Source organism: Dreissena polymorpha, chromosome 9 (genome assembly GCF_020536995.1).
Source record: "Dreissena polymorpha isolate Duluth1 chromosome 9, UMN_Dpol_1.0, whole genome shotgun sequence".
NCBI lineage: Eukaryota > Metazoa > Mollusca > Bivalvia > Myida > Dreissenidae > Dreissena > Dreissena polymorpha.
In genome coordinates this window covers 57,043,119-57,070,320 of record NC_068363.1, presented here as the reverse complement: position 1 = coordinate 57,070,320, position 27,202 = coordinate 57,043,119, and the positions used below count along the sequence as shown (strand labels likewise).

Here is a 27,202-nt window from a genome sequence, read left to right as displayed (position 1 = left end):
TGTAGACGATAAATGTTTTTTTAACGAATTTCAAAAGTATTAATCTCCTAAGTATTCATTTTTTTATCCTCATCTTTTTTTTATTCTTCTGAATACACATGTTATCTCACTTAGAAACAAATACAGACCCAATGTCGCAATGATCTAAATAGCATTATTCCATCATGAACATAATTGTCTTACAAACTTATATCGATTGCGAATTATGTTGGAACAAAAATAAAGTCGTTACGTACAGAAGTCAAATTGAGATATACATGATTGTAGAAATTACACCTCTGTCATCTTAAATTTAAAATTAATTGTTCCGATTGATTTGCGGACGGCATAATTCAGTCACCGTGACGCAGACCCAAGGTTAAGGTCACACATGTAGCTTAAATATTTGAACCTCTGTCGGCCGTCCGCAATATATCTTTTCATAACAAGGGGTTTGGTAAAAGTCAGCTCAGGATATTGAAACGATGTGCAGAAATTATAATATATTTAATGCCAGTTGAACGTCACGGTAACACTTACGGACTATATGGTTTAGAAACTCAAGTGACTTTGGGTTAAAATAAGTAACTTTAGATGTTATGTCAGTGTGCTTCTTATTATATAATTAATTACACGAGACAACAATTTTACTTTGCCTTTTTATTCGGTATTTATATTAAAAACATGTTTTTGTTCTAAATAGTAATGAGTTAGTTTACTTTAATAAAAATTATGACATAAAGAATAGCATTGTTAAACAATTTATCAATGAAAATATTATACTATCTTTACCATAATACTTAACACAAACCGGGTATCAAACAGGATACACAAAATAAAAAATGTTAACCGTTGATATTACGTTTCGATTTCTAATTCATATGCCGTTTTGAAGTACCCCATACAATGCATAATATTATACCACTTCGTTAATGCAAAACAAAAAAGGACTATTGTTTATATATAGTTATATACTAGTGTTAAACAAACTTTTTTTATAGATCTACAAACATTTTTGGTGTGCGCGTAAATCAATAGTTCACTTTGTCTATCATTTTGCTTTCAGTCAAGCTGTTGGATAAGTGTGCCGGTAAATATATTCCAGTCAAGGGGACCTTGATATACAGAAGACGAATCATATTGGCCCGCCATTAACACCCACACGTGTTCATTTGTGTTCAATTTCACCGTCGTGGAAACGGATGTGCACCCGGTACTACTATCGTATCCGCGAGTTGATGTAAGACGCGTGTTTGAACTCATTGCAGCGTTTCCTTTTTCAATGTAGAAATGGATAGTACTGGAATGGCAGAACTGGGATGCAAAGTAGTAAACTCCAGTGACGGGAGCGGTGAAATGTCCATCACTTGTATTGTACGCGTTCCCAACATTGCTGACAGTGAATGGAAAAGCATTCACATTATTAATCAGAAGGTTGAATCCACGGACATTGAAGGAAACAAATGTACCTGCAAATATAAACAAAATGAATTTTTGATTGCTTTTATGACAAGTAATCAGTTTGACAAATAGACGGACACAAGAAACAAAATAATCTAGATGGTCGTAGATCGCACATCTCAGTAATTTGATGACGTCAGTGTCAAACCCAAGGCCATGCTTTGAACAATATTTGTAGAGGACCAAAATATGATTCCAAATAACAAATATCAAAGCGGTGTGCTTTGTGGTTTTAGAGAAGCTTATTGAAGTTATTATATTGTATAAATCAATACAAAACTGTTTACCCCGAGGGCCCTGGCTGGGGAAATTTTCACTGCAGTGGCAGTATCTGAACAAACAGTTTGGATGGCTACTACCTTATGTCACATGCCCAATATTAATGCTGTGGACATATCGGTTTCACACAAGACGATTTATAAAGTAATCGTGCTACATAAGACAATATCAATCGTGCGACCACTTTGCCACTTTTTACCAAGAGGCAGGATCTTAACAGAGTTATTTTGTGTTGTTACTTACCAAATATCAAAGCTCCCTGACTTTCGGTTTCAGTGATTTTTAAAGGTGTTTACTTTGAGTCTATAGAAATCAGGTGAAGCATTTGGCGTTGAAAGTTTAACAGCAAGGAATGGTTAAAGCATACTGTACAGAACTATTATTTGATATTACATAAAAATAGTAAAGCTCAGTGACTTGTGGTTTCTGAGATTTTTTTTCATTTGTATTATATACGTTTATATAAATCATTTGACTCCCGGGGTGTGGTCAGTTTTGACTGAAGAGGAATGACTTTAACTAAATTGTGTACAGGCACTCTATAATATTTAACATACCAAATATGAGATATGTGGGCATTGATTTTAAAGGGAAATTTTTTAAAGTGTTTATAGAACTCGTAAAGATCTTAAACTTTGGTGTTCATCATTTAAACCGCAGCGGAACGATTTAAACAATCTCGAAAGACAGTTATTCTAGGATCCCTGGTGTGAAGTTTCATGGAAATCTGCCTAGCGGTTAAGGAAGAGATATCGTTTGAAAGAAATGTTTACGGAAAAGGCCCGACGGACAATCGATGATCCCAAAAGAGCGTGCGCTTACGAAACTTTTATTAAGAAACGAGTCACATTACCCAGAACGTGATTGACGTTTCACACAACTGTTTGGATATTGCAGTACACAACTTAACTATGTAAAGTATATTATTTGCATGAGCTCATCATCTGTTCAATCCAAAGAACTGGTTTTCTAAATAATGCAATTTTCCAACATATAAGTTTCCTTTTAATACAACATGTCATAGTCAAGATATACAATTGACACACATTACGCAACTTAATTATGTAAACTAAGCTCTTTGCATGAGCTAATTGGCTGTTAATTCCAAAGAACTGGTTTCCAAATAATGCAATTTCCAACATAAAAAGTTTCATCTTGACACTATTTTTACAGTCATTTTTGCCATGGACAAAATTTCAGTATGACAATAAATAAGAACAAACGTTCTGAAATTATGAAAACAGGAGTTATGGTTATTGTGCAACGCACTTTACTTAAATAAGATATACAAAACAATCAACTGCCAATTTGACACCTCTTGCAGTTTCGTAGATATGCCATTTACTAAATTAAAATGTAATAATTAAGAACATGGAAATAACTCTCCAAATATTAGAAGTAAAAGTTATGCCTCGTGTGCCCGGCACATCTAATCAATTAGATCTACCTACGTATTAAGTTTTAAGTCGATAAATCTTTTCGTTTTCAAGATATGCTCGGTACACAATTTAAATACATGTACTAAAACATAAAAAGGTTAATAACGCTAACCTTTGGCAGCAGTGGTAATGACTCTTGTACACTAAACTTCCGATATGAGATCTGTCTACATATGCAGTTTCAATTTGATACCGTTTATAAGATATGTTTATGATATATTTATTGATTTTTACTCTGAACTATGTTAGCAAGAGTTATGGCTATAATGCACTTAACATGTACGTAATAAGTTGTAACTCTGTTGCTCTGGTATCTTCAATACCATTGACTAATTAAATTGTAATTAAATTGAATGCGTTTTAATTCTCTTTTATTATTGTTTAATTTGAGTTACAATGCTATGACGTTAAATTTTATTTACACTTAAATGTATTATGAATATTGCTTGGCCAAGTGTGAGGTTGAGCGCTCTATAACCGGTTTAAACCCCCAATGCTTTGCATTGACCGTTCCAAAGCGGTGACCCCAGCTTTATTAATATTTTGTGTTTACGTTGGTTTGTATTGTGCTGTATTGTGCTGTTTTGTACTGTTTTGGCAATCGGTCACTTGCCTTAAATAAAAGACCAACTAATTGTTTAAAATGAGAACTCAATACTGCTCCAGCAGCTGGAGTTTCACTTATTTATATTAGATACCAATTCAGTTTGAAATGTATACCTCTTAGTGTTTTAAGATATGCACCTGACTAAAGTTAAATATTAAATAAACAAAGGACAGTAATTCGAAAAATGAAAGCATGTGTTCTATATCATTTGTCATGTATTTTCCCGCTATGAAATCAATCTACCTGTTAGGTATGCAGTTTATATCTAAAAGTTTTTCAAGATTATGCTTACGACGACTGTTCGACGGACGACCTGAAACTAGCATACCCCCCCCCCCCCCCCCGCTCCCCACAACTTTGAAGTCCGGGGGTAAAATAAGTAATATTAATTGAAAACCGTCTTAACTAACAAAATAAGCGAACCTGGTCGCAATTTAATATTACAATATTTTGAAGAGATGACCAAAATAAGAAAGATATATTAAAAATCTCTCCTTTATTTTCAACAATGTTACCTTTTCTGCTTGTGTTTTTGTTTGATTATAGTACTTTTGATACTAGCTGTTTATTTTTTAAGTAAAAGAGCTTCTGGAACAAATAAAGTATGTAATAGTTAAGAATAAATTAGCTTTAAAGCTTCAACTATCAATCCAAAATATTTTACACTACTCACATGGTGTATTTACACAAAAAGCGAAGTCGTTGAAGTCTCCAACACACGCTTTTCCGTAGGCGGACGGGATTGGATTGGAACACGTCCGATTGCGTATTCTCATGCCCATACCACACGTGACTGAACAACTCAGCCATGGATTCCAACTGGACCAACCACCATCTAATTAATCAGTAGAATGTGAAAAAATGTTGTTTCTATCGTTTTCATGGATTTAAAGCATGCTTAAATATAGTTTAAATACCTAAACATAGTACACTCGTAAATCTTACACATTTTTGTTTCAGCATTTGAATTTCTCTCACAATATTTTCAACCGCTTTTTTCAAACTTGACATTTGTTATAACTGACAATTATGACGACAAACTTCTGATACTGACTTACTTCTGTAACTGCATGGGTCATTTAGGCATAATATGAACTGGGTAGCATCGCCAAAACAATTATCTCCAAATCTGTCCGGTTTCGGATTGTTGCACGTTCTCATCCTAGTTTTAATCCCAATATCACACGTTTCGGTGCAGGTCGACCATGTTGACCAACCCGACCAATTACCATGCACTGAAAATGAAAGACATACATGACTTATAATTAAATATATTGATTATGTATCTCTTTATGACATTTGGTTATATGCTAAGGATACAAGATGCTGCCCAATAGCTTATAGGTGGCATACGATAACTTATTGTAATTCAACTGAACAAATCATTGCTTTATCCAATAAGTTAAGCATGTATTATATGCACCTACAATATAGTAAGTAAAACACACATAAATTAAGCAAAGATATATAGGATATTTGTTGGTTTCGATAGATTATTGATTTAAATTCCTTCGTGATCATAGAAAATTGCATGTATTCTATGTCCACGAATTAATGAAAATCGAACTTCTACCGAGAACAAAAACATTTTGTTTTCATTGAATCCTTTTTCCTAGCGTTTATCAACATTTTGAAATAGTTTTGTGTGCGAATTTTGCTTAAATAATAGCGCAAAGACGTGATAGTCATTTCACAGTAAAACAGTGAGCAATATCGAGATTTTTACTGTTATTTTTCACTGTTTGAAACAACGAGTTATCCTTTTTAAATCACTGATACCAAATGCAAACATTCAATAAATTCATATTTGACTGTGTATACTGGGAATAAGAAAGAAAACCGTGTGATAATGGCTGACCTAGTTCTTAGTTATTGCTTTTATTGAAACTATCGGTTGCAAATCGTGGTCGGATGTAGTGCAATTCGTGTTTGTTTTGAAAGTTTTTTTTATTCAGTCTTGAATAATTAAAATATCTGTTTTTTTAGCTCGGCTGTTTTCGGAGAATACCCGAGGTATTGTCATAGCTAGCTCGTCGTCCGCCGTCCGGCATCCGCCGTCCGCCGTGCTAAAACCTTAACATTGGCTCTAAAATCAAAGTGCTCCCACCTAAAACTTTGAAACTTTATATGTAGATGCAAATTTATAAGTTCTACACGCCAAACCCATTTTTGGGTCACTAGGTCAAAGGTCAATTTCACTCTGACCTCTAAAAAATAAAAAAAATTCTGACAAGATTTCATTTATTCAAAAGTGCACCCGCAGCCGAGCGTTTGCACCCGTTATGCGGTGCTCTTGTTTTATCTTATCTCCGAAATCTCCATGAATGTTTAGCTTCCTACTAATCAGCATATCCTTCGTACGGCCTTTCAACATTTGACGATTGCATTCGGCAGAAACAAATTAGTTATATTAAAGTAATATCAAAACAGCGTTTATCCATAATATAAAAGCATATTTCTGCCCTACATTAATATTTCATACAGAATACATCACCACAGGGTTATCATTGTTAGGGGTAATATTTGTTTGTGCACGTATTTTGCATATGCATGGTAAATTATGTTTTTAAAGTTTTTAAATCATGTTGTCATAGCGTAAGAGAGAAGAGAAAAAAAAGACGTTCGAGAGAGAGCAGAGATTAGAGATGTAGAGATGAGAGAAGAGAAGAGAGAAAAGAGAGAGAGAGAGAAGAAAGAGTACAAAACAGAGATAACCCCGTCAGAGAGAGAGAAAACTCTAACCTGTCCAAAACGTTGAACGGACCAATGCCTTCTTAAATGTCGTTTTGAAAGCATCAACTTTTATAAACACACAGAGGAAACAAATACGTAAGGTTCGACTTAAATCATCCATTGACTTCACTGAAAAGCTCGTCCGAATGCATTTTTATACATGTTTGTCTAGTTTTTTTAAACAAATATTATCGCTCAATAGCTATGAAACTATAACACCGACTAGGTTTGATGTAGAATTAATCTGCATATTTCTTATTTCTATAATAATGTCTTGTCAAATACATCAAGCTTCTTGCATACGTTGTTTTGTTTTTGTATTCATAATTATATCCTCTTGACCGTATGTAATTCGACAACATAATATGATACAATTTTTTTAAATTCTTATATCTATGTAATATCACTGACATACCTGGACAAAGTTGGTTTGTGCACAATTGCGAGTCAACTGCTGGTCCTCCACAGTTGAGGCCACCGTTACTAGGTGGCGGGTTCGTACATGTGCGTGAACGTGTAGTTGTGCCATTCTCACACGTTACACTGCATGTCGACCATTGGCTCCACTCTGCCCAGTTGCCATCCACTTTTGGTTTATTAATTAATCAAAACGTTTCAAACATTTATATAAAGCTGCATGCATATTCTATTAAGCATATCAGTGCAGTAATAGTGCAAACGATATAATGTACGACATAATTGTCATCGAAACATTGTAAAATTTCGGCAAATGCTTACATCTGAGTTAAGAGATATATTTAAGATGTATATAGGTACTCTTACCAAGACTACATAGACCGCAAAATTGTGGACATATTTTTTTAGCATTGCTGGCATCAGAACAAACGTCGAGTAACGTATTCAGCCGAGCGCAGTCAACATTTGGATCGTTCAGGCAGGCTAATGCTAATGTAGACAAAGGAAAATCAAGTCTTTATTTGGAGTTAAAGTAATCGTTAAACAATTATTCAACAATTATTTCCTTTTTATCAGTACATTTTAATTCATAATACAAATATTCGCACATAAAACATACTCCATACCTCACGAACAAAAATAATCAAATATGCATGCAGTAAAAAAAACACGGTATTTTATTTGTAAATTATTTCAATAATAGTTGTTTAGAGGATGCAATCTGAACTTGTTTTTAAACAAAGAAGAAAAAACAATCACAGGAAAAAATAAACTGCGCAGTCCTAAGAAACATAATTATATATTATTTGTCAGAAACGTAATTCTTACAATTAATCTCAACCTGTAAATTGAATGTGTACCAATGGTTATTTAAAGAGTCTCGTTAATTTTTCGCAATATGCATAATTCCAAAAGGCTTGGATGATTGTTAACTCATTCTCATGGCAAACTTTGCGGATGTTGTTTATATTCAGTTAAATTTAACTTATTATAGAATTTGCAGCTTATATATATTGAAAAATCCTTAACTTAAACCAATGCGAATAACTTTTATTTTTTATACATAACCTATTTTCAACATTGGGCCGACTGTCCCTAGATCGCTTATTTGTGTAATTGTAGCGTGGTCAGTTTCGAATCCCAAAACATGATTTGAACACTATTTGTTTTGAACGACAATCTCATGAGACTGATGTCACAGACCAAATAGCACAGCTATGTACCTTGTTATTTCAGATTTTTGTAAGGTTACTATCTTACAGAATTCAAAATCAATATTTCCACAAAACACCAAGAAACAGGGCAAAATTTGACCACATTGACATATCACACCTCTTGGCCTTGGTGATCAGAGAATATTTACAAATAAACTCACTTACAAAAACAATATAAACATGTGATCCATGGGGCGCAGCCAGTTTTGACCCCACGGATTTAAAAACAAATGTAGAAGACCATTATACGGTGTTACACACCAAATACTAAAGTCATGATCCTAACCACAGGTGGCTAGCGTATGGCTATGATATTAATGAGTAAAACGATAATTTTGAATGGAAAATAATCAAATGTTAACGAAAATCAACTTCTCTGAAGAAAAATCACTATCAAATAAAAAAAACACAAGGTATTCACTTAGAAATGAATTTTGTAATGTAATTTAAAAAAAGGAGCTAGTTGTTAATACATATTCTGTTGCTAAAACTATTTTTATTGCTGCATATGTTGATAATGAATGTAATTATTTAAACATGTTATTATTTTAATCTTAGTTTGTACAGACAGTATTCTTCAGATGAAAATAGACAAAGCATGGTAGAATCCAGGATTCTTTATAAAAGTACAATTAAAAAAAAGAAATACGCTTATGATACAAATCAAACAATGGAATTAGAAAATGCAAGACTTACACATGCAAAAATTTACTAGAAATGTTAAAGAATAATACACGCCAAGTTAATAAGTTAGATAAAAGTGGTAGGGAGTTTTTTAACTATTTGAAATCAATTAATGATCCTAACTCTAGATTTTATCAAGCTGATGAAGATGTTTTGTTTTATCAGGACCGGCACTTAAATGGAGAATTGAATATAATGTTTAGTGAGTTAAATGTAGCATTTGCTGATCAAGAAATGATTGTAAGCAAATACATAATGGTAAATCAGGTAGACCTGAGTATCTGCTAAATGAGTTTTTTACATTTTAAATTAGTAGTAAAAGTTTCTTAAAATTGGTTTGTACTTTGTTTAATAATTTGTTTGAAAATGGACATTTTCCTGAAGTGTGGTGTGAGGGTTTTATTGTTCCGTTACATAAATATACACAGAATGTGAATAATTACAAAGGGATAACATTATTAAGTATATTTGGGAAGTTATTCACGAAGGTCTTTAGCAATAGGCTTAATAATTGGGCTGAACACTATCATGTCTACATAGAGACACAGGCAGGATTTATGCAAAATATGGGAACTGTTGATAACATTTTTGTATTACACGGTGTAAATAATTATTTATTAAGTGAACACAAAAAAATGTATGCCGTATTTGTTGATTACACCAAAGCGTTCTATTATTTGGTGAGGGATATCATATGGTATAAATTGTTGAAGCTAGGCGTTAGAGGAAAAATATAAAAACTATAATTAAATCTATGTGCACAAATGTGAAATCAAGAATATAATTAGGCTACACAATAAATAATGAAGATTTTTCCTGTTTTTCGGTGTTAGATAAGGAGAATCATTATCACCATTCCTATTTTCGATTTATTTGAATGACTTAAAAAGCATTATATGTTAAATGGTTTTAAGGGAATAGATATTGGTATGCTAAAATTATTTGTGTTGTTATATGCAGATGACATTGTAATTATGGCAGAAACTGAGGAAGAACTAATCAAAGGTTTGCCTTAGTTATAGGTAGAAATTATGTGTAAATACAAATAAAACAAATGTTATGGTTTTCAAAAAAGGGGGACAACTTAGGAGGGATATTAAATTTTTGTACAAAATCCAAGCATTAGAAATTGTTAAATCATTTACATACTTAGGAATTGTATTCACTACAGGAGGATCTTTGGAAAATACCTTTGAAACACTTGCAGGAAAGGCCTCAAAGGCTTAACTCATATTAAATCAATTATCCAACAATTTCAATACGTACCAAATAAGAGTTGTTTGATCAACTTGTTTTTCTAATTTTATATTATGGGTTGAAAATATGGGGCTTAACTGAGTCAATGGCCATTGAAAGAGCTCATTTAAATGTTCGCAAAAAACTACTAGGCGTGAAAATTCAAACACAGAATAATTTTGTATATGGGGAACTTGGGAGAACATCCTTGATAACTAAAAGATCCATTAATGTAATACGGTATTGGTTGAAAATTATACAGTCAGAAGATCATAAGTATATAAAGTGATTTTATAACCACATGTGTGAGAATTTAAAAATAAACCAAATGCACATTCATGGGCAAAATCTGTTTGTAAACTGTTGAAGACCTTAGGCTTCCAATATGCATGGCTAAACTAAGGTGTTGGTGATGAAAAGTGTTCTTTTTATCCTTGGTAAAGTCCAGATTAAATGATACATATATCCAAAATTCGATGTCAGAACTTATTGATTCTTCAAGAGCAATAAGTGACAGGCAGTTTTGTAAATTTGAATTGCACCCGTACTTAAACAATGTTATGTATAAATAAGCTTAGATTTTATCTTTGTAGATTAAGGGTTTCATCCCATAGATTAGAAATCGAATCAGGCAGATGGCACAAATCTGAAGCTATAATTTTTCAAGATAAAACATGTCAAAATTGCAATGTTCTTTAGGATGAATATAATTTTTCATTAGATTGTTCGTTATATGATGATATTAGGAAATTGTATATGAATAAATATTATTGGAAAAGACCAAACACGATACAAGTTATTGAAAAAGTACTAACAGCAACTTAGCTATGTATGTGCATAAAGCATTTAATCAAAGAAACCTGTATAAATATAATTATGATTAATTGTATATAATTCACTACTCAAAATTGACTTCTCGCTCTATTGTTGATTCGTCTATGTTGTGTTTTATGTTATCGTTTTATCATAAAATGTAAAATAGATTCTAAATGATGTAATCCAACAAAATTTGTCCGAGACCTATTCATGTATTGATACCATTTTAACAACCTATGCAACTCAATGCTGATCACATGTCATGCCTTTATATATGGGATTATGTTTTCATCATTTTGACTCATGGACTGTATGTCTATTGTATATATTGAATAACCTATAAAAATTATATAGCAAATGTTTTACAAATACTGGGTCTAATTTTAAGAAATAACACGATACACAACTCGAGTGACCTTCTCGTCATCGATCAGACCCAATTCAAGTATGAAATCTTCAGAGAGTTATAAGTTGACTAGTTTTCTTTTAAATGATGTTTTCACTAATTAATATCATAGCCACACGCTAACCACCCGTGATCCATACGTTTCAGAGAAGATTTTTTAACAGTATTTACTATATACAACTATACACGAGGCTACATGAAAAATAACTTACTTTCGGAGCTTGCGGTTGCAGGGAACAATATAGAATAACGTTTTCATTAAAAACTTAATCAGCATGTTACAAATACCCAAACTCTGGGCCATGCAGTTTCATAGAAGACGTTTATAAAACGTTTTCAAATATATGCATATAAAGAAATTTAGTAACCAATTTTGACCTCAAGGAAATGATAAGAACAAACATGGAAGAGGACCATGATGTAACACACTAAATATTAAACCACTGACCCCATTGTTAAGTTATTTACTATATAGGTGTATGTAAATCATGTGAGACCTGGGGCTTGGTCAGTTTTATTCCAACGGGAATTATGGGCATACATGTAGTAGAGGATCACAATATGAAGTTAAACACTTAATATTACACCCCTGATTCTTGAGGTTTCATTTTTAAATGTATACATCTTTTTATGCACGTTTGAACCACATATTCAGTTGACCTGAACGATTCGAGCGTCTTTGAAAGAGGATTAACCAAGGATCATTCCTATCAAGGTTCATTAAAATATTACAAGAGGTTTAGTAGCTGATTGAATGCAAACTTGATACATACTAACTTCTGACGAGATATGAAGCACGACGGCTTAATTCTTGTTTTTCGTCATCGTGTTAAATCCTGGACATTCTTTACTCTTCGGAAAATACCTATTATGCGTGTTTTGGTTATTTGTAACATATTCAACATTGACAATAATTAATATATTATATATTAACCTTCTCTGTGAGCACAGAGTTGATCGTTGCAGTAATCTGTACTACAACATTCATGACATCTGTTCTGTTGTCTTGTCTGTACTGAGCGACCAATGACAGAGGAACTGCATAACTGCCGTTTTGCCATGTAGATAAATATGGATATGAAACATTATTTATAGCTTATTTATATACTAAAACACATTAGGCATTTTAAATAAGCATATTTATATTGTACGGACACATGCAAAGTATAGGCGTACTTTAGTTTTTCTCGAAATATTTAAATATGGTCTTGTTCTGTGTGGATATTCGAGCACCCATATGAAATGCGCGTCTACAAACGAATGCGCAAACCGGACAGCGAAATGAGAAAAGTTGTTTAGAAAACATGATAATATAATATATTATAAGGTCATCGAAAAGTGCCGTATATACACTAAGAAAGTTTTCGAACACAACACTTTTGAAATTCGAATATTTCAGTTAGGAGAAAAGATTTTAATTTAAACTAGTACTTGTGATCACTTGACTACATCTTTCAAATGACATCAATCACAACAAACACCTGCACTAAAATTAATACCGTCAAAATAAAAACTTGGAATCTAATTATAACTTTATATTTCAACATTCGGTTTCTTTTTTTCTTTTATGCTAAATGTATGTTTTTACAGAATAAAACCTAAATCTTATCGATAATAAATATAACTTTTACCGTACCTGATTGTTCTGACAGCCCATGTTGTAAAGTACTTCATTGCCAGAATGGACGGTTTGCAAAAAGCAGTACTGGTTAAGAGAATGACATGAATATATAACACATTTCCAACTAATTCCTGTTATCATTACTTTAAATGCCTACATATGGAATCTTTACAAAATACTCGGTCAGGTGAAGTATCTCAGCCAATTTGAGACTTTTGAATCATCCGTGTTTTTAGAAACAGGACAGAATTCACCAAGTTTATTACATAATATTTACATCAATTTGATTTACTTTGATATAACTACTTGCTCGTTGTCATATCCAAACTGTGATATTATTAAACATAGTAAAATAATGATCGTCCGTTTGCGTGCTATTAAATTACCTTACTCCAGCATGTAGATTAACGAAACCGAAGGCAAAAACGGACGGAAGGTTAAACCAGAATGTGAAGTGAAATAACATATATATTAAGTGAAGTAAAATAACATATATTAATCAATTGAAATTTAATTATGAATAATGATCCATGACAAATAGTGTAAATCTCAATAACCTGACAAAACGATATCCAGTTGATAACTTGTTTTATTTCTGGACAGGATGTACACACATATGTTGTTCTTGTAAAAGTGATAAACTTATCTATTTAATAAGAACCAAGTCAAACTTCAAAGTATTGTCTAATATGAATAAAATTTACAATTTTATTATTGAAAATTTGTTCACCTGGTTGTTTAAACATTCCACCTGGCCTGTACATGATTTGGGATCATTGATATTTTGACAGTTGAAACACTGTAGGCATTCTGAAACATATTCAGTGATTACAAATAAAATTTCGATAATACATGACACGATATGCGATGACATAGCACGGCATGGATTGGCATTACATTGCGCGGCACGGTACGACACGACATGATACGGCAGAGCACGGCGCGGCACGCCACCTTACGGCATAAAAAGCATGGCACAACATCACATAACAACTACTTTTTCTTATATTGCTACTTAAATATTCAAATCAACATATTAGCTCGTTTGCTCGCCTTTTATGGCGTCGTGTATATGCAGATTCTAACACAATCTCTACAAGTGTGAATAAAATAGCTTTTATTTAACATACCTGATACGTGGATACCAAACAATGCCAGCAGTATGAGCACACAATCTGAAAATATAGTTAGTTAGGTAATGAACGTGGTACCGTTCGGACTCTTAGAGGTCAACTCTAACACTGCGAAAACTTTGGGCATTTTCTATAAATAATATACATTATTGGATGTTTGATTCTCACAAATGTGAAAAAGAAGGCTTTTAAAATGCGTGTTGTATGTGCAAACGTATGCAACTTCCACAACAAAATTAGGCACATCAATGTGTAATGGGGAGTCATTGCACACGTTGTGTGTACAAACTTCATAAGTTCATTCTTTCGGTATCGAGGCATCCGTGTAAGTATATATGTTGATACATTTGTTGACCCTTTTGAGGTGTATATGGTAAGCCGAATGTGCATTTATGTTGAAATGTATTTCCCTTCAACACGTACACATTACCAGATTAGTTATATAATGACTCGTCAATAAGTTCGTAACGAACGAGGGGCATTTCATTAATTCATACTGTTCATATGCAAGCCATGGGTGGTTAGTGTGAGGCTATGATATTTATTAGTAAAAACATCATTTTTAATAAAAGATGATCAAATTATAACGAAAAATCAACTTCTCTGAAAACAATTTGTTCACTATCTATATATATTTGATTGTGAATTTTTGTTCAAAGAAGTTGATTTTTCGTTATGCACCTGTGATGCAAGCTAGCTTGTCGGTGTTATGTAAACATTCTTTCACCAGAAACAAGTGTCATAATTTAAAAAGAGGACACTGGCGAGCGCTTTACCAACTGAGCTAGCTAGCCCGCTAACAATAACAACATAAAACTGTTCTTTTTTTTTACTTTGTGTTATATCAAAGAGAGCCAAAGTTGAAAAAATGCAACTTAAAATATTTTTATTGCATTGTTCAAGTAATACTAAGATGGAATTAAATTTATATATTGGTACTTACGCAGATACATGCTTCGTCTTTTCAAGTTGAAACAAGTAACGCTCGCATGAAACAACGCTGGTTTTATAATCAGAAAGTCATAAACAAGTGCCAAAAGTACCGAAAGTATTTGTCCTTGAAATGTCATTTCTATTTCTAAATTAAGACAACGTGCCAAACCTACTTTTATCAGTCATGCGACACAATGGTGATTGCAACGAGGACATCTTCAAGTTGAGACGTATTTGAAATAGTTTCGTTGAGTTATATGATCCACATCTGACGCAGATAAAACATAAAAAGAATGTTACAGTTTGTTAGCTATACTATTAAACGGTTAGAAAAAGCAATTATTCCGACCTCCTTCTCTTAATATAGGTGTGGAAACAAACAACGTTTTTGCTTAACCTACCAACAGTGAAATTATATAAAACCTTTTTCAGATCCTCTTATATTATTCACTTTTATTTAGTATTATTAATTGTATTTTTAGTTTATATCTGTAAACAAAATACTCATATAACATATTTATGTTGGCCAGATCATTCGAAAGCACTCAAAGTGATTCTTGCCATCAATTTGAATTCCCTGTGCGCTGTGAAATGTATAATTGCCAAGCCTCCGGCGAAGGGAGCCTGCATTCGGATACGTGAGAGTAAATAAATATGCGAAATACGAATGGATAAGGATATCCAATATTTCTAGAGATTGATGTATGATAAAAATTATGGTCACATGCTGTTACAAATATAAAACATTATTCAAACTGGATTAAAAAACAAGCGTCAGTAACGCTTATACTAAATCTTTTCTGGTTCTAACTTAGAAAATCTATTAAAATAAACATGTATGTACATGCATCTATCAATAAAAACACACATGCACGTAAACGCACGCACACGTATACACGCCAAAAGACGTAAACATTAGCATAAGAAGTACTTGTATCGCTTTAATGTTCTCTTTTCGTGCCTGAACTAGACACTGATGATGTTTGACTTGCCATATTAAGATATTGCTATCAGAATCACGAATGTTAGCCATGTAATAAATATTATAGCTATTTACGGAAAAGTAGGAAAGTCGTGATGGCCTATCCAGAAGAAAGTTATTCTTAGTATTGACGTGATGTTCTGTAACGATGAACTGAATCACATGACATTTGTCCTTTTTCACAGCCATATGCCTTACCGTATCAAATATCTCGATTAAAATAGTGTAGTCAGGGTAAGATCGTAAGAAAATGCAAAACAAAATCAATATTTTAAGAAATGCATTTAATATATGTTTTGCCCACACGCTTAAGTACAGTATTACTGGTTCATGGTTATATTAATGAAATGTTTATGAGCGAGCATTTGGAAACAAACAAATATCACGAAGCACATTTTCAAAATGCAAATATTTCAGGTTATTATTTTTGTTTCACAATTATTTCTCAAATCACCATTGCATATTTATAATTCATTTCGCTTTGCACAATTTAAACCATGTCAATCATATCTAAATGAAAGTCGTCCTCACTTCACAGATATATTTTGTCATTGAATGGCTTAAATTTAAGAGCTCATATAAATAGTATGAAACACATTAAAGAAGAAAAAGCAAACGATACACATAATCAACCAATCGAGATCCGATTGGGGGCTTTTGGGATTGTTTTTCTTTATCCGTAACTTCTCCGCCAGCAAGATGGTTAGTTGCGTTTGGCATTTTTAACCTTATATGAGCGATCCGCGTGTTGTCCCAAATTTAAACGAACAGGATACACTCACTTAAAACGGTCAATCATTTCGCGTTTTGTAATTCTTTATTTCAAGTAATGATAACTCTTAAATGAAAATGTATGTTCAGTGTGGCATAAAGCGCACTGGACTTCAGTGCTCATTTAGTTTTAATCCGTAACGAAACGTTTGCAAAGTGGCCTTTTACCAGTCTATGAGCACGTCCCTTTAAAAGGTTGTACATATAGATTTGCTCGAGTAGAATTGATTATTAACACAACCGTTAAATTCCCATGTCCTATTTGTTCCAACAAACTGTAATAAACACAACAGTTAAATTCCCACGTACTATTTGTGCCAAAGGAGTTTCTGCTTATAAATTGAGCCTCCGTGACAAGCAAATTTGTCTTTATTCAAATGTCAACTAGACATTATCTACCATGAAAATTTGTAAGTACGGACTAATTAGGTAGCTGTGACATTATAAGTAACAACAGCAACAATGACGATCCATTACTTCATACTCATTTTATATTTATTTAACAAGTAAGCTGATATGATTATTGCAATACTATGCATAGGTATACTTTTTCAAGGTTTTGTGGTTATTTTGATGACTCTATATTTACTTTTTTTTCTTTCGGAAATGATAACAAATTTTATATGCATGTGCATTTTTTCCAGACTTTGGGGTTATTTTGGTGGCACTAGGTATAGCAGAAGTCACGGGTATGTTCTTGATTACAATATTAATATATTATAATGTATAATATTTATGTTATTCTATTTTAACATATCTATGCATATGTGAAGCTTGAAAATAAAAAGAGCATATTCTTACACGCAATGTTTAAGCGCATTCTTTTAAGCATTCATTTAAATCATAAGTATATGTCATAATTTTTTGTATGCCCCCGAAGTAGGGCATGTAGTGATCGGACTGTCCGTCCGCCTGTCCGTCTGTCTGTCTGTCTGTCTGTCCGTCTGTCCGTCACATTTTGCGTTTAGGTTTCGAAAAAATGCTCATAACTTCTATATCCCTTGAGATATAAGCCTCAAATTTGGTATGCATTTGTATATGGACAAAGCCTTTCCGTACACACACACATTTTGACCCCTGTGATTTTGACCTTGAACTTAGGGTCCGCGTTTAGGTTTCGAAATCTGCGTTTAGGTTTCGAAAAAAGCTCATTATTTCTATCAAGCGTTTATAGGGGGCATAAGTCATGCTATGGTGACAGCTCTTGTTTTCAATGTTAAACATTTCAGAGTGTCTGGAGTGTTTTAACTGTACAAACATATCCGATCCACAGGCTTGTGCAACCACAACTTTGTGTTCACATGGTGAGGTAAGGTAAAAATAAATTCGACTTATACATTTATAACTTTCCTATCACTAGGTGGTCTTCTGGTTTGTGTTTCGTGTTGATATTGAAATTTACTTTTACATTCAAAAATCATAATAAATACCGGTACAGCCCAACAATTATATAAACATTAATTTTGCAATGTTTTTTGCCCCATCAGTCCTGCTTTTTGCAAACCATCCACTCAGGAAGCGATAACCTCTTCAACATGGGTTGTCAGAGCAATCAGGTACGAATATGCTCAATCGTTCTTTGCTATGAATGCAAATACTATACAATAACATTTGCATTGCTTTTAATGATTCTATCACGTATTTAATTCATAGTGTTGTTTTAGTCTTCAAGTACACTCTGTTATACATTGAAAGACACACCATTTAAAGTATAAATAAAACGCTCAACGCCATTGAAGGTAATATTGTATACATTATGTACTCCAACAGCATAACAAAGCTTATATAGAGGTACTCTTGTCTGGTTATGCATTTCTGTCGGCGTGACAAGTGCATCACGCATGTTTAAAATATAAAAGATGACGTATTAATCCCTGATTAAAAGAAAGTGGACATCGAGATTAATTAAGCTAAGTACAAGCTTTTTATACTAAATCAATATTAACAAGGCTAGCTGTGCTTATTCGAATTACGCCATTATGTATTTCGGTTTGACTAGCGTAGTGTTATGTGTGTATTATAACAAGTGCGTTAGTACTGTGTTGTGTTTACTCTGTATTAACATTATAGTTTCGATCATTCAAGTGTGTGTTGTGTGTGCATTTGTACCTCTTATTGTAACAAAACGGTAGATGTGCAGTGTAGGCCACAACAGTATCATCGGTCGCTCAGTTCAGACCATACAACAGTCTCCTTGTCACGAATGTTGCAGTACAGATGGCTGTAACGAGCAGCTCTGCGCACACAGAAAACGTTTGTATCATGCATTAAAAGTAACCACTAGTACGGGAAATAATCTGATTCGAATTGTTGTTTCATATCAAGTTTTAATACACGAGTTCAGGAATTTCGTTTGTACACGAAACTGTATTGACCTTTCTGACGAATTTCGTTGATAAACATGCAAAAACAATAAGAATGGAAAATGAGTTATATAAGAAAGTTAAAGAAAATGTATGTTATCATTAACGAGTTCAATATGTTATCAGAAGCACGTTTAAGATAAGGGTATTCGTATGGTTAATATTGTAAAATATTTGATATTTGAATATATTACACAACACAGTTATATAAGAAAGTTAAAGAAAATGTATGTTATCATTAACGAGTTCAATATGTTATCAGAAGCACGTTTAAGATAAGGGTATTCGTATGGTTAATATTGTAAAATATTTGATATTTGAATATATTACACAACACATAACCAAATAATTATAAGAATAGATAACAGAAATGAAGTACGTTACAACGCTTTGACTAACGATAATTATTTGAATAATTTTCGTCATACATGTATGTCTTTTTTGATGAGTATTATGAAGTATAAAGCTGAATAAAAATTAAATTTGCAATAGTGTACACATCAATCAACACTAGCATATAATGAACTAATGTGAATTGATTTAATCCGATTTCGTGTTCATTTACCTATAATTTTGCGAATTTAGCTTCTGCCTGCATAGACGATGTAACCATGGATTGTGCCCATCTGAACTCTATAATAAACGTGTGCGCAGACATCCACCACGCAAAATCAATCTGCCCTCGGTTTTGTGGCCTTTGTAATCTGGGTAAGAGTTATGCAGTCTTACTGTTGTAGCCGAAAAAGTAATGTTTGCGTTGAAAAGGAGTTAATGACAAATCACTAAAACGTAATTTTGCGTCATTTAAAGATGAAACTGAATAGTGATTATTATTACTATTATTATCATTATCGAGTGGATTTAAACTGCATTATTGAAATAATTGAACAGCATTAAACGTCTGAGGTTTATAGAAACAAAACTGTTTTTTTCTGGTAGGAACTTGGTGTCTTTTCAAGATCTAAAGAATGGTCCCTGAATGGGGATCGAACCGATATATTCCGGTTTGCTATCTGGACATTATATTCACAAACCCATTAGGATATTAGAACAGACAAAAATACGATTAATCAAAATTAAAACACTGACACAAATATATATATATATATATATATATATATATATATATATATTTGTTAATTTATTGTATGTGTGCCTTTTAAAAGATAAATTGGTGTATAAATAGGTAATAATCAAAACAAAGCACATCTATCATTCAGTTGACGGCAACTGGGCAGAGTGGGGTACATGGTCATCCTGCAGCGTCACGTGTGACAATGGTACTTATAAACGTACACGTACGTGCACCAACCCTTCACCTAGCAACGGTGGACTTAATTGCAGTGGATCGGCATCTGACACTCAAATGTGCTCCAGACAGCTTTGTCCAGGTGTTGTATTCACATGACCTTTACGTTGTGATTTCATAATTTATTTTGTTGAGCTCTTAATGTGAAGAGACTTACACAACTGTCTTCATTTTAAGACAATTTCAAAATTGTATTTGCTTAAAGAGTCTTTCCTTTGTTGTTTTGAAATAAGAGTTTTTTTAATGCTAAAGGTATGTATCCACAGTTGCTTATTTTAAGAAAATATTTATTTTCTATTAATAGTAATGTTTTAAAAAATAAAAACACAAACAAACCTAACAAAGCATGACGCGCTTATTTCATTTTATTAAAAACCAGTTCACTGAAAACTCGATTTTGATTTTCCAAAGTATAAGTCATACATACACAAAAGTGTATGAACAAGTAAACGATATATGCTTATATATCAATTCCTTGGTAACGAGGTATGACCAATAACTGGTACCTTTCTTTTCATTGATTAAATACTAACGAAACGACTTGCGAAATTCTTATTGCAAAACATGATTTGGTAAACTATTTTAATCTGATTGCCTTTCTATTATCCTTTCTCGTACTTCTCAATAATCACTGATTGAGAAATAAGCGTGTAAGAATATAGGGATAATACACGTTTTCGAGGGCATTATCATCTGCGGGCGCTCGAAAAATCCGTTCCAGGAACAAATTTTCGAGCGCCCGCAGATGATAATGCCATCTAAAACGTGTATTTCGCTATTATTGCATAAACAAATCACACATACCAAAACAAATTGAAATAACATTGAAAACAATATGTCTTGTTCATTCGACATCAACAAAATAATTCGATTATTTCAATACAGTTCAAGGTTGTGTTTTACATATGCCTCACTCGGTCATCTATCCTTCGGATAAGCAGTTTTCGATTTAAAATGTGTTTAAACAATGGATTATGCAAGTTGAAATGCAGCCGCGCAAAGTAAGAAATAAGGAATTATTTAGGAATTTACAGCAGGAGCGTTGAAGGTACATAAACACTTACATTTTCAGCATAGTCTTTTGAAAGTGTTGAGTAAATAACGTTAACTTCATTGACGTTGCCAATAAAATAAAGCTGTTGTCAAGATGCAGTGCAGATGGTATAATTTGAAAAGTGGATTGAAATAGTCATTGCCATTATCCCTGCACGCATGAGGAAACTGGTGCTTATTCAGTTCCCAATTTATGCTTGGAAAGTCGGCGATAGCTGTAGAAGGGAAGTAACTGCGCGTGGACCAGATCATGGATATGAAAAACACATAACAGGGCATAAACGGCACGTGAATCGCCTTGTTAATACACGATATCTCCCGTGCAAGCCTTCCTTTTGCCAAGTTTCTGCACCCCGCCAGAGGGCATTATAGATAGAGTTTATTCAATAATAATAATATCAAAGCCAAAATCAAATCAATATTTAAATATACAAAATTATCAACTACGACATTCTCTTATACGAACATAATATTGATCATGTAAATTACCTTTCAGTTCATGGCAACTGGTCCGAGTGGTCGTCGTGGTCATCTTGCTCAGTGTACTGTGATGTCGGACTCATTGAAAGGACAAGAACATGCACCAATCCAAGACCAGATAGATTTGGGGATAATTGTTATGGCGATGCAAGTGATCATAAAGTTTGCATACAGGACCCGTGCTCTGAAAAAAGTTAGTTAACGATAATATTTAAAAAGAAGGTTCCTCAGTACAATATAAAAACACAAATGTTAATAAACATAAGTAACGAATAAAAGTTTTCAAACATGATGTACAAAAGTTAATGTATTAACAACAAGGTAAGAAGAAACAAGTAATGCATAGACACTATATTAACGGTTTCATACATTGTGTATTTAAGAAGCAGCAAATACTTCTTTAAGTTTTTCTCACGGGAGTTTCATTACATCAGTAATGAATCTGGCAACATTGTTAATTACTGTAGTATTTTTACAAGATAGTATATTTTAAAATTTTACTTAGTTTGACCAGTTAGATATGATATGTTATTTGTAGATCTTTATAGCTGGAGCAAGTTAGAAAGATGTTCAGTAATGCGATTTTAACTTTGAACCATCAATTATGTTTGCTCAAACTGGAGGATTACAAAAACGGTTTCTAATTAGATGGTGGCTGGACAAACTGGGGTGCTTGGGAAAGCTGTTCTGTAACCTGCGGAATAGGCTCCAAATTGCGACACCGAGCCTGCACCAATCCAAGCCCTTCCGCCTACGGAAAGGCTTGTGAAGGCGACTACAAAGATTTTGATGTGTGTGTCAAAACACCATGTAAGTGTACAGAATAAAGGTGTAAATATATAAAATAAATTTATACAAGTAAATATGTTTTAACATACATAATGTGCAATAAAAATCATATTATGTACAATTATGTACAATTATACGTAAACAATATGTATGTAATGTACGTTTAAGACACATTGAACTAAAATTCAAGACATACTTATTGAAAATGCTGAGTTACATACACGCAATTGTCAAAACACAATATATATAAACGTTTAAATAGTGTACACGAGTGTTCGTTGATTTAAGGATGACTTATATTATAATAATAACATTTTAACTGAATATTAAAACATCAACATTATTCATTTTATGATCTATATTTTTTTGCGCAATAATTTTCGTTTTGTTGTGTTTGGTTGTGTTTCCTTACATTTAAGCATATACTTTTTTTGGAAAGTAATTATATTTATGCTTTTCAGGTTATGTAATCGCCTTTAACGCCCATGGATTCAACGTTTTGTCAAATTTAGTCAATGTGTTTTCAACCATCGTCGCCAATGAGGGCAAGGCGTACAATGCAAGCACAGGTCATTTCACAGCTCCGGTGGACGGAATCTACTACTTTGAAGCCCACTTCTGCGTGTATTCAAGCAGCACAATAAACTTCTACATTGAAAAGGGAAGTGCCAGCATGAGTCCTAAAACGCGTCTAACTTCAACTCGAGGCTACCATGGCAGTTACGGTTGCAATTCCGCTTCCACATCGGTGAAATTAAATAGGAACGAAGATGTATGGGTGTATATGGCGTCCCAATACTCCTCGTCATATATATACGAAAGTTCCGATGATTGGAATACATTTTCGGGAGCTCTCATCCAAGCGCTGTAGATGTAAATTCACACATGAAACTTATACTTGAACTAAAATTGTTGAAATGTACCTACATTTTTACATGTAACAATTATGTGACAAAATGCATTAAATGCGTTAAAATTATAAAGTATAAAGATTTTACATCTATTTAACAACCAACAGCAGATAAGTTTATCCAATAAGTGAAACAAAAGTTGTACACACAGTAAGTTGAATTGAAATTGTATATTTATAATACGCTTCATGCAAACCTGCATACTGACGATGTTTAAATTGCTTATTTTTTCGGCGTAAGCTGAATAAGCCAGCTTTTCACCCTGACTTGACCTTTGTAAGTGTCCAATAATACTCAAATACAATTTCCCGCGGCTAGGTACGAATGAATACACTTCATTTATTCCATTGGCTGATTTGAGTATAACACCAGAACATTGGAAACATATCCGCGTCTTTGTAACACTGTTTTACTGCATGAAACAATTTTATCTCTAATGAAAAGGCCCAATAGATAGAACAGTTTTACAATCAATTTTCGACATAAATACAGTTTGTGCGTTCACCTTTTATTTTCAGAGAATTACCAGCGCAAAAGCGTTTAACTAAAGGCTATGTTGTCATATTTAGTACTTACTTGCATTGCATTTCAACCCGCGAGGTTACGGGTCAATACGCGGTCATTTTGTGAAAGTCAGAGTTTATATACAGTTCATCACCGGAGTTCGCAAAAGGGGTTGCGATCATTGTGTCTTACTGACAATAACGTAGTGACTGTAATGCATTGCATTCCAATCCGCAAGGTATCAAGGTCAGTTTGCGGTCAGTTGCAGAAATCTTTATATAAACGCCGTCTCGTAAACTTTGTGCACTTGAAGTCTGTTTTGATCAGAAAGATACTAAATAAAGATATTCGGCGATATTATTGTGGTATGTCAATCATCGATTTTTAATATGGTTTCAAAATTTGCATGATAAGGACCAGTTTTGATAAAATTAATTAGAAATATTTATCCATTTAGACCAGTTTATTAAGCATGACCACAATAATTCGCTATACTATAATTATGCAATTAAATAAGATTCGAGTATTGCCGGCTGACCTATATGCACTCGTTTATTTTCATGTTTCTTGTGTTTTTCTATTCTGTAAATATAGATATCTGAGTAATAATATCACATAAAGCAAAATAAGCCACGAAATCTGGCGCAACACCCCGTAATTGATTTGCTTATGATGTAGCTAACAACTGCGCAGAAAAAAGGCATCCGCTACTTTTTATCTCATAGAGATAACTTTTGATCGTTCATAAACATCGACCACAATCAACGCCGTATATCTTTTTTAAAGATATTTCTTGTTTCTAATTAAGCAGATTATGGTGGTAATTTAACAAAAAAAATTAATCAAGTTCTAACGCTGTCTCTTCCATAATTATCGAATCTGAACTCTATATATTTATTGTTTGTACATCAAGGTATGTAAATAATATGTGTACATCGATACGACACTCGACAATCAACAACGACGCCCGACATTTGAACATTTGACTGTAACACGCTCACTCTTGCTTTAAATAAGAAACATGTTGCATCGATCGTTGGTGAGCGTAGTTGATATTTGTCGACTGTCGTATCAATCGTTGTGATGATTGTCGTGTGTCAACATCTAAAGGCGATAGGCAACATTGAACGTGACCTTACCGGATTCCACAGAAAAATGTCACGATTTATAGCAAATGTTAAAAAAGGGTAGCTAACTGTATAGTGTATCACAAGTTTACCTATTATGGTTATCTTTCTAACGTTCACTTTACATGAATTGTTAACACGCTCTAGCCGGAAGTGCAGATGTACCGTTTTATTTGTAACTTGTAATTCTCGATTTAATGAGGATTTGCTTTTGTTCATAATTTAAAATAAAGGTTTCTTACGGGTTTTTTTCGTGGACTTATCAATATGCGCCAAATCGACACACTAACTCATGTTAAAGAATGTTTAATGTCACTCAATATGTGGATGCACGGGTACGAGTATGTGTGGAGTACTGTGGTGTTAAAGAATAAAACACGACAATGAAATCGATCGAAATTAACGCGTCGATAATAAAAACTCTTATTCGACAGACAATTATTTAATGGAGTTCGTATGTTGCTGTCTTAGTCATCATAAAAATAGTTTAAGTTAAAACCAACAAACGCCTTTTTAGAAAAGCATTTGAATTCAAAACTAAACTGACATCATGACAAGAATGTCCAATTGTACGCGTATTATGTCCAAAAAGAAAATACCAGTTATATGATATTCTTGTTCAACTTGAAACAATAGTAATTTGAGGTAAATTGCCATATTAGTATGCCTTGAGGTTCGAACTTTTCTATATGCAGACATGCGTACTTTTTTTCACACTTGTTCCTTGTGTTAAATTTTCTTTCATACTTTTCACATAAATATATACTATATTTATAACACTTATAAATTTATGTTTTGTCGTATATTCCCTTTAATTGTCAGATACCAATTTAAATAAATGTAAACACTCATTTACACATATATAAATAAAAACATGTGCAGATTTGAACAATTTAGGCAGTATATCGCGAGTGATATTTTCGTAACTGAAAAGAACATCCAACTGGAATGAACACCTGTATCAAGAACTTCTGCAAAAATACACATTTCAAACAATGCAAATTTAAATGTAGGATGATCACAGATAAATTATTAAGAACCACATGCTGCACATTATTAAAAAATTATAAACTACCCATCGTTATTTCCTAAAATCTCGAGAGGAAATAATTTTTATTTTATACATTTTATCAAATGAAATAACGAACCTAAAGATAATAGGCGGGGAATGGCCCTAAAATCGTCATATGTGATTCATATATGCAAGTGGACCAACACAAAGTCAACACAATCGGAAAGTGCAACATGTATAAATCAATATATATGTTATTTATTTGTCCTTAAAGGACATCACTTTTAATATGTTTAACAAACTTTATTTTCAACTGAACATTTAGACCGAGATAAGAAGACATAAGTAGATAAGAGCTGTAAGTGTATATTCGGTTTTGGGTTAGTACATATTCTTGAAAGCGGAAAGGGATTATATTTGCTGTTGAAATTATTATTGTTGTTATTACCGAGTTTAGAAATTATTACACTTGAGAATAAAAAGGTACCCTGATGGCATCTTAAAAAGGAATACAATTTTGTCCAAAAACAACAACAATGTAATTAAGTTCATGGTAAGCGATGTTATAATTTATTATTAAAGTAAATATGAATTTCGTTCGGCCCCTGTCATTGCTATCCATCTGGATATTACATATCAAGTTGATATCATGTTTGCAAGGAATGCTGCGGACAGAATGTTTATGAGTTTGTGGCGCGGTTGAATTTTAATAAGCTTTTATTTCAGAATTAATAAACTGCTGCATGATTAAACACTTCGGGGTATAATGTGGATCAAATTTATTTCGTTATTATGAACATATCGATTCGTTAAGCCGGGTATATTCGTTCGATTTTAAATTCGTGGTTTGTTATGCCAGTTGTAAGACTTCTGAAGTAAACGTTCGTTAATATGCGATTTTTTAACTGAACGTATGTAGAAATGCACATTACAAACAATAAAT

General features: G+C 33.0%; 2 protein-coding genes across 2 annotated transcripts; one reads left to right on the top strand and one right to left on the bottom strand.

Moving 5' to 3' along the window:
* Positions 1 to 624: 624 nt before the first annotated feature.
* On the bottom strand, positions 625 to 15,074 carry LOC127845797 (thrombospondin-2-like). Its single transcript, XM_052376949.1, has 9 exons — positions 14,969 to 15,074; positions 14,023 to 14,067; positions 13,623 to 13,702; positions 12,206 to 12,976; positions 7,282 to 7,404; positions 6,914 to 7,084; positions 4,824 to 5,000; positions 4,439 to 4,600; positions 625 to 1,448 (listed from the first exon to the last, which is right to left on the bottom strand). The coding sequence occupies exons 4-9, from the start codon at positions 12,330 to 12,332 to the stop codon at positions 1,042 to 1,044; spliced, it is 1,167 nt and encodes a 388-aa protein (XP_052232909.1). The 5' UTR covers positions 12,333 to 12,976; positions 13,623 to 13,702; positions 14,023 to 14,067; positions 14,969 to 15,074; the 3' UTR covers positions 625 to 1,041.
* Positions 15,075 to 17,083: 2,009 nt separating this feature from the next.
* On the top strand, positions 17,084 to 23,688 carry LOC127845795 (hemicentin-1-like). Its single transcript, XM_052376947.1, has 10 exons — positions 17,084 to 17,121; positions 17,356 to 17,400; positions 17,941 to 18,020; positions 18,199 to 18,267; positions 18,844 to 18,964; positions 19,660 to 19,782; positions 20,295 to 20,465; positions 21,933 to 22,109; positions 22,565 to 22,726; positions 23,167 to 23,688. Exons 1-10 carry the CDS (start codon positions 17,112 to 17,114, stop codon positions 23,574 to 23,576), a joined length of 1,368 nt encoding a protein of 455 aa, XP_052232907.1. The 5' UTR covers positions 17,084 to 17,111; the 3' UTR covers positions 23,577 to 23,688.
* Positions 23,689 to 27,202: the final 3,514 nt, after the last annotated feature.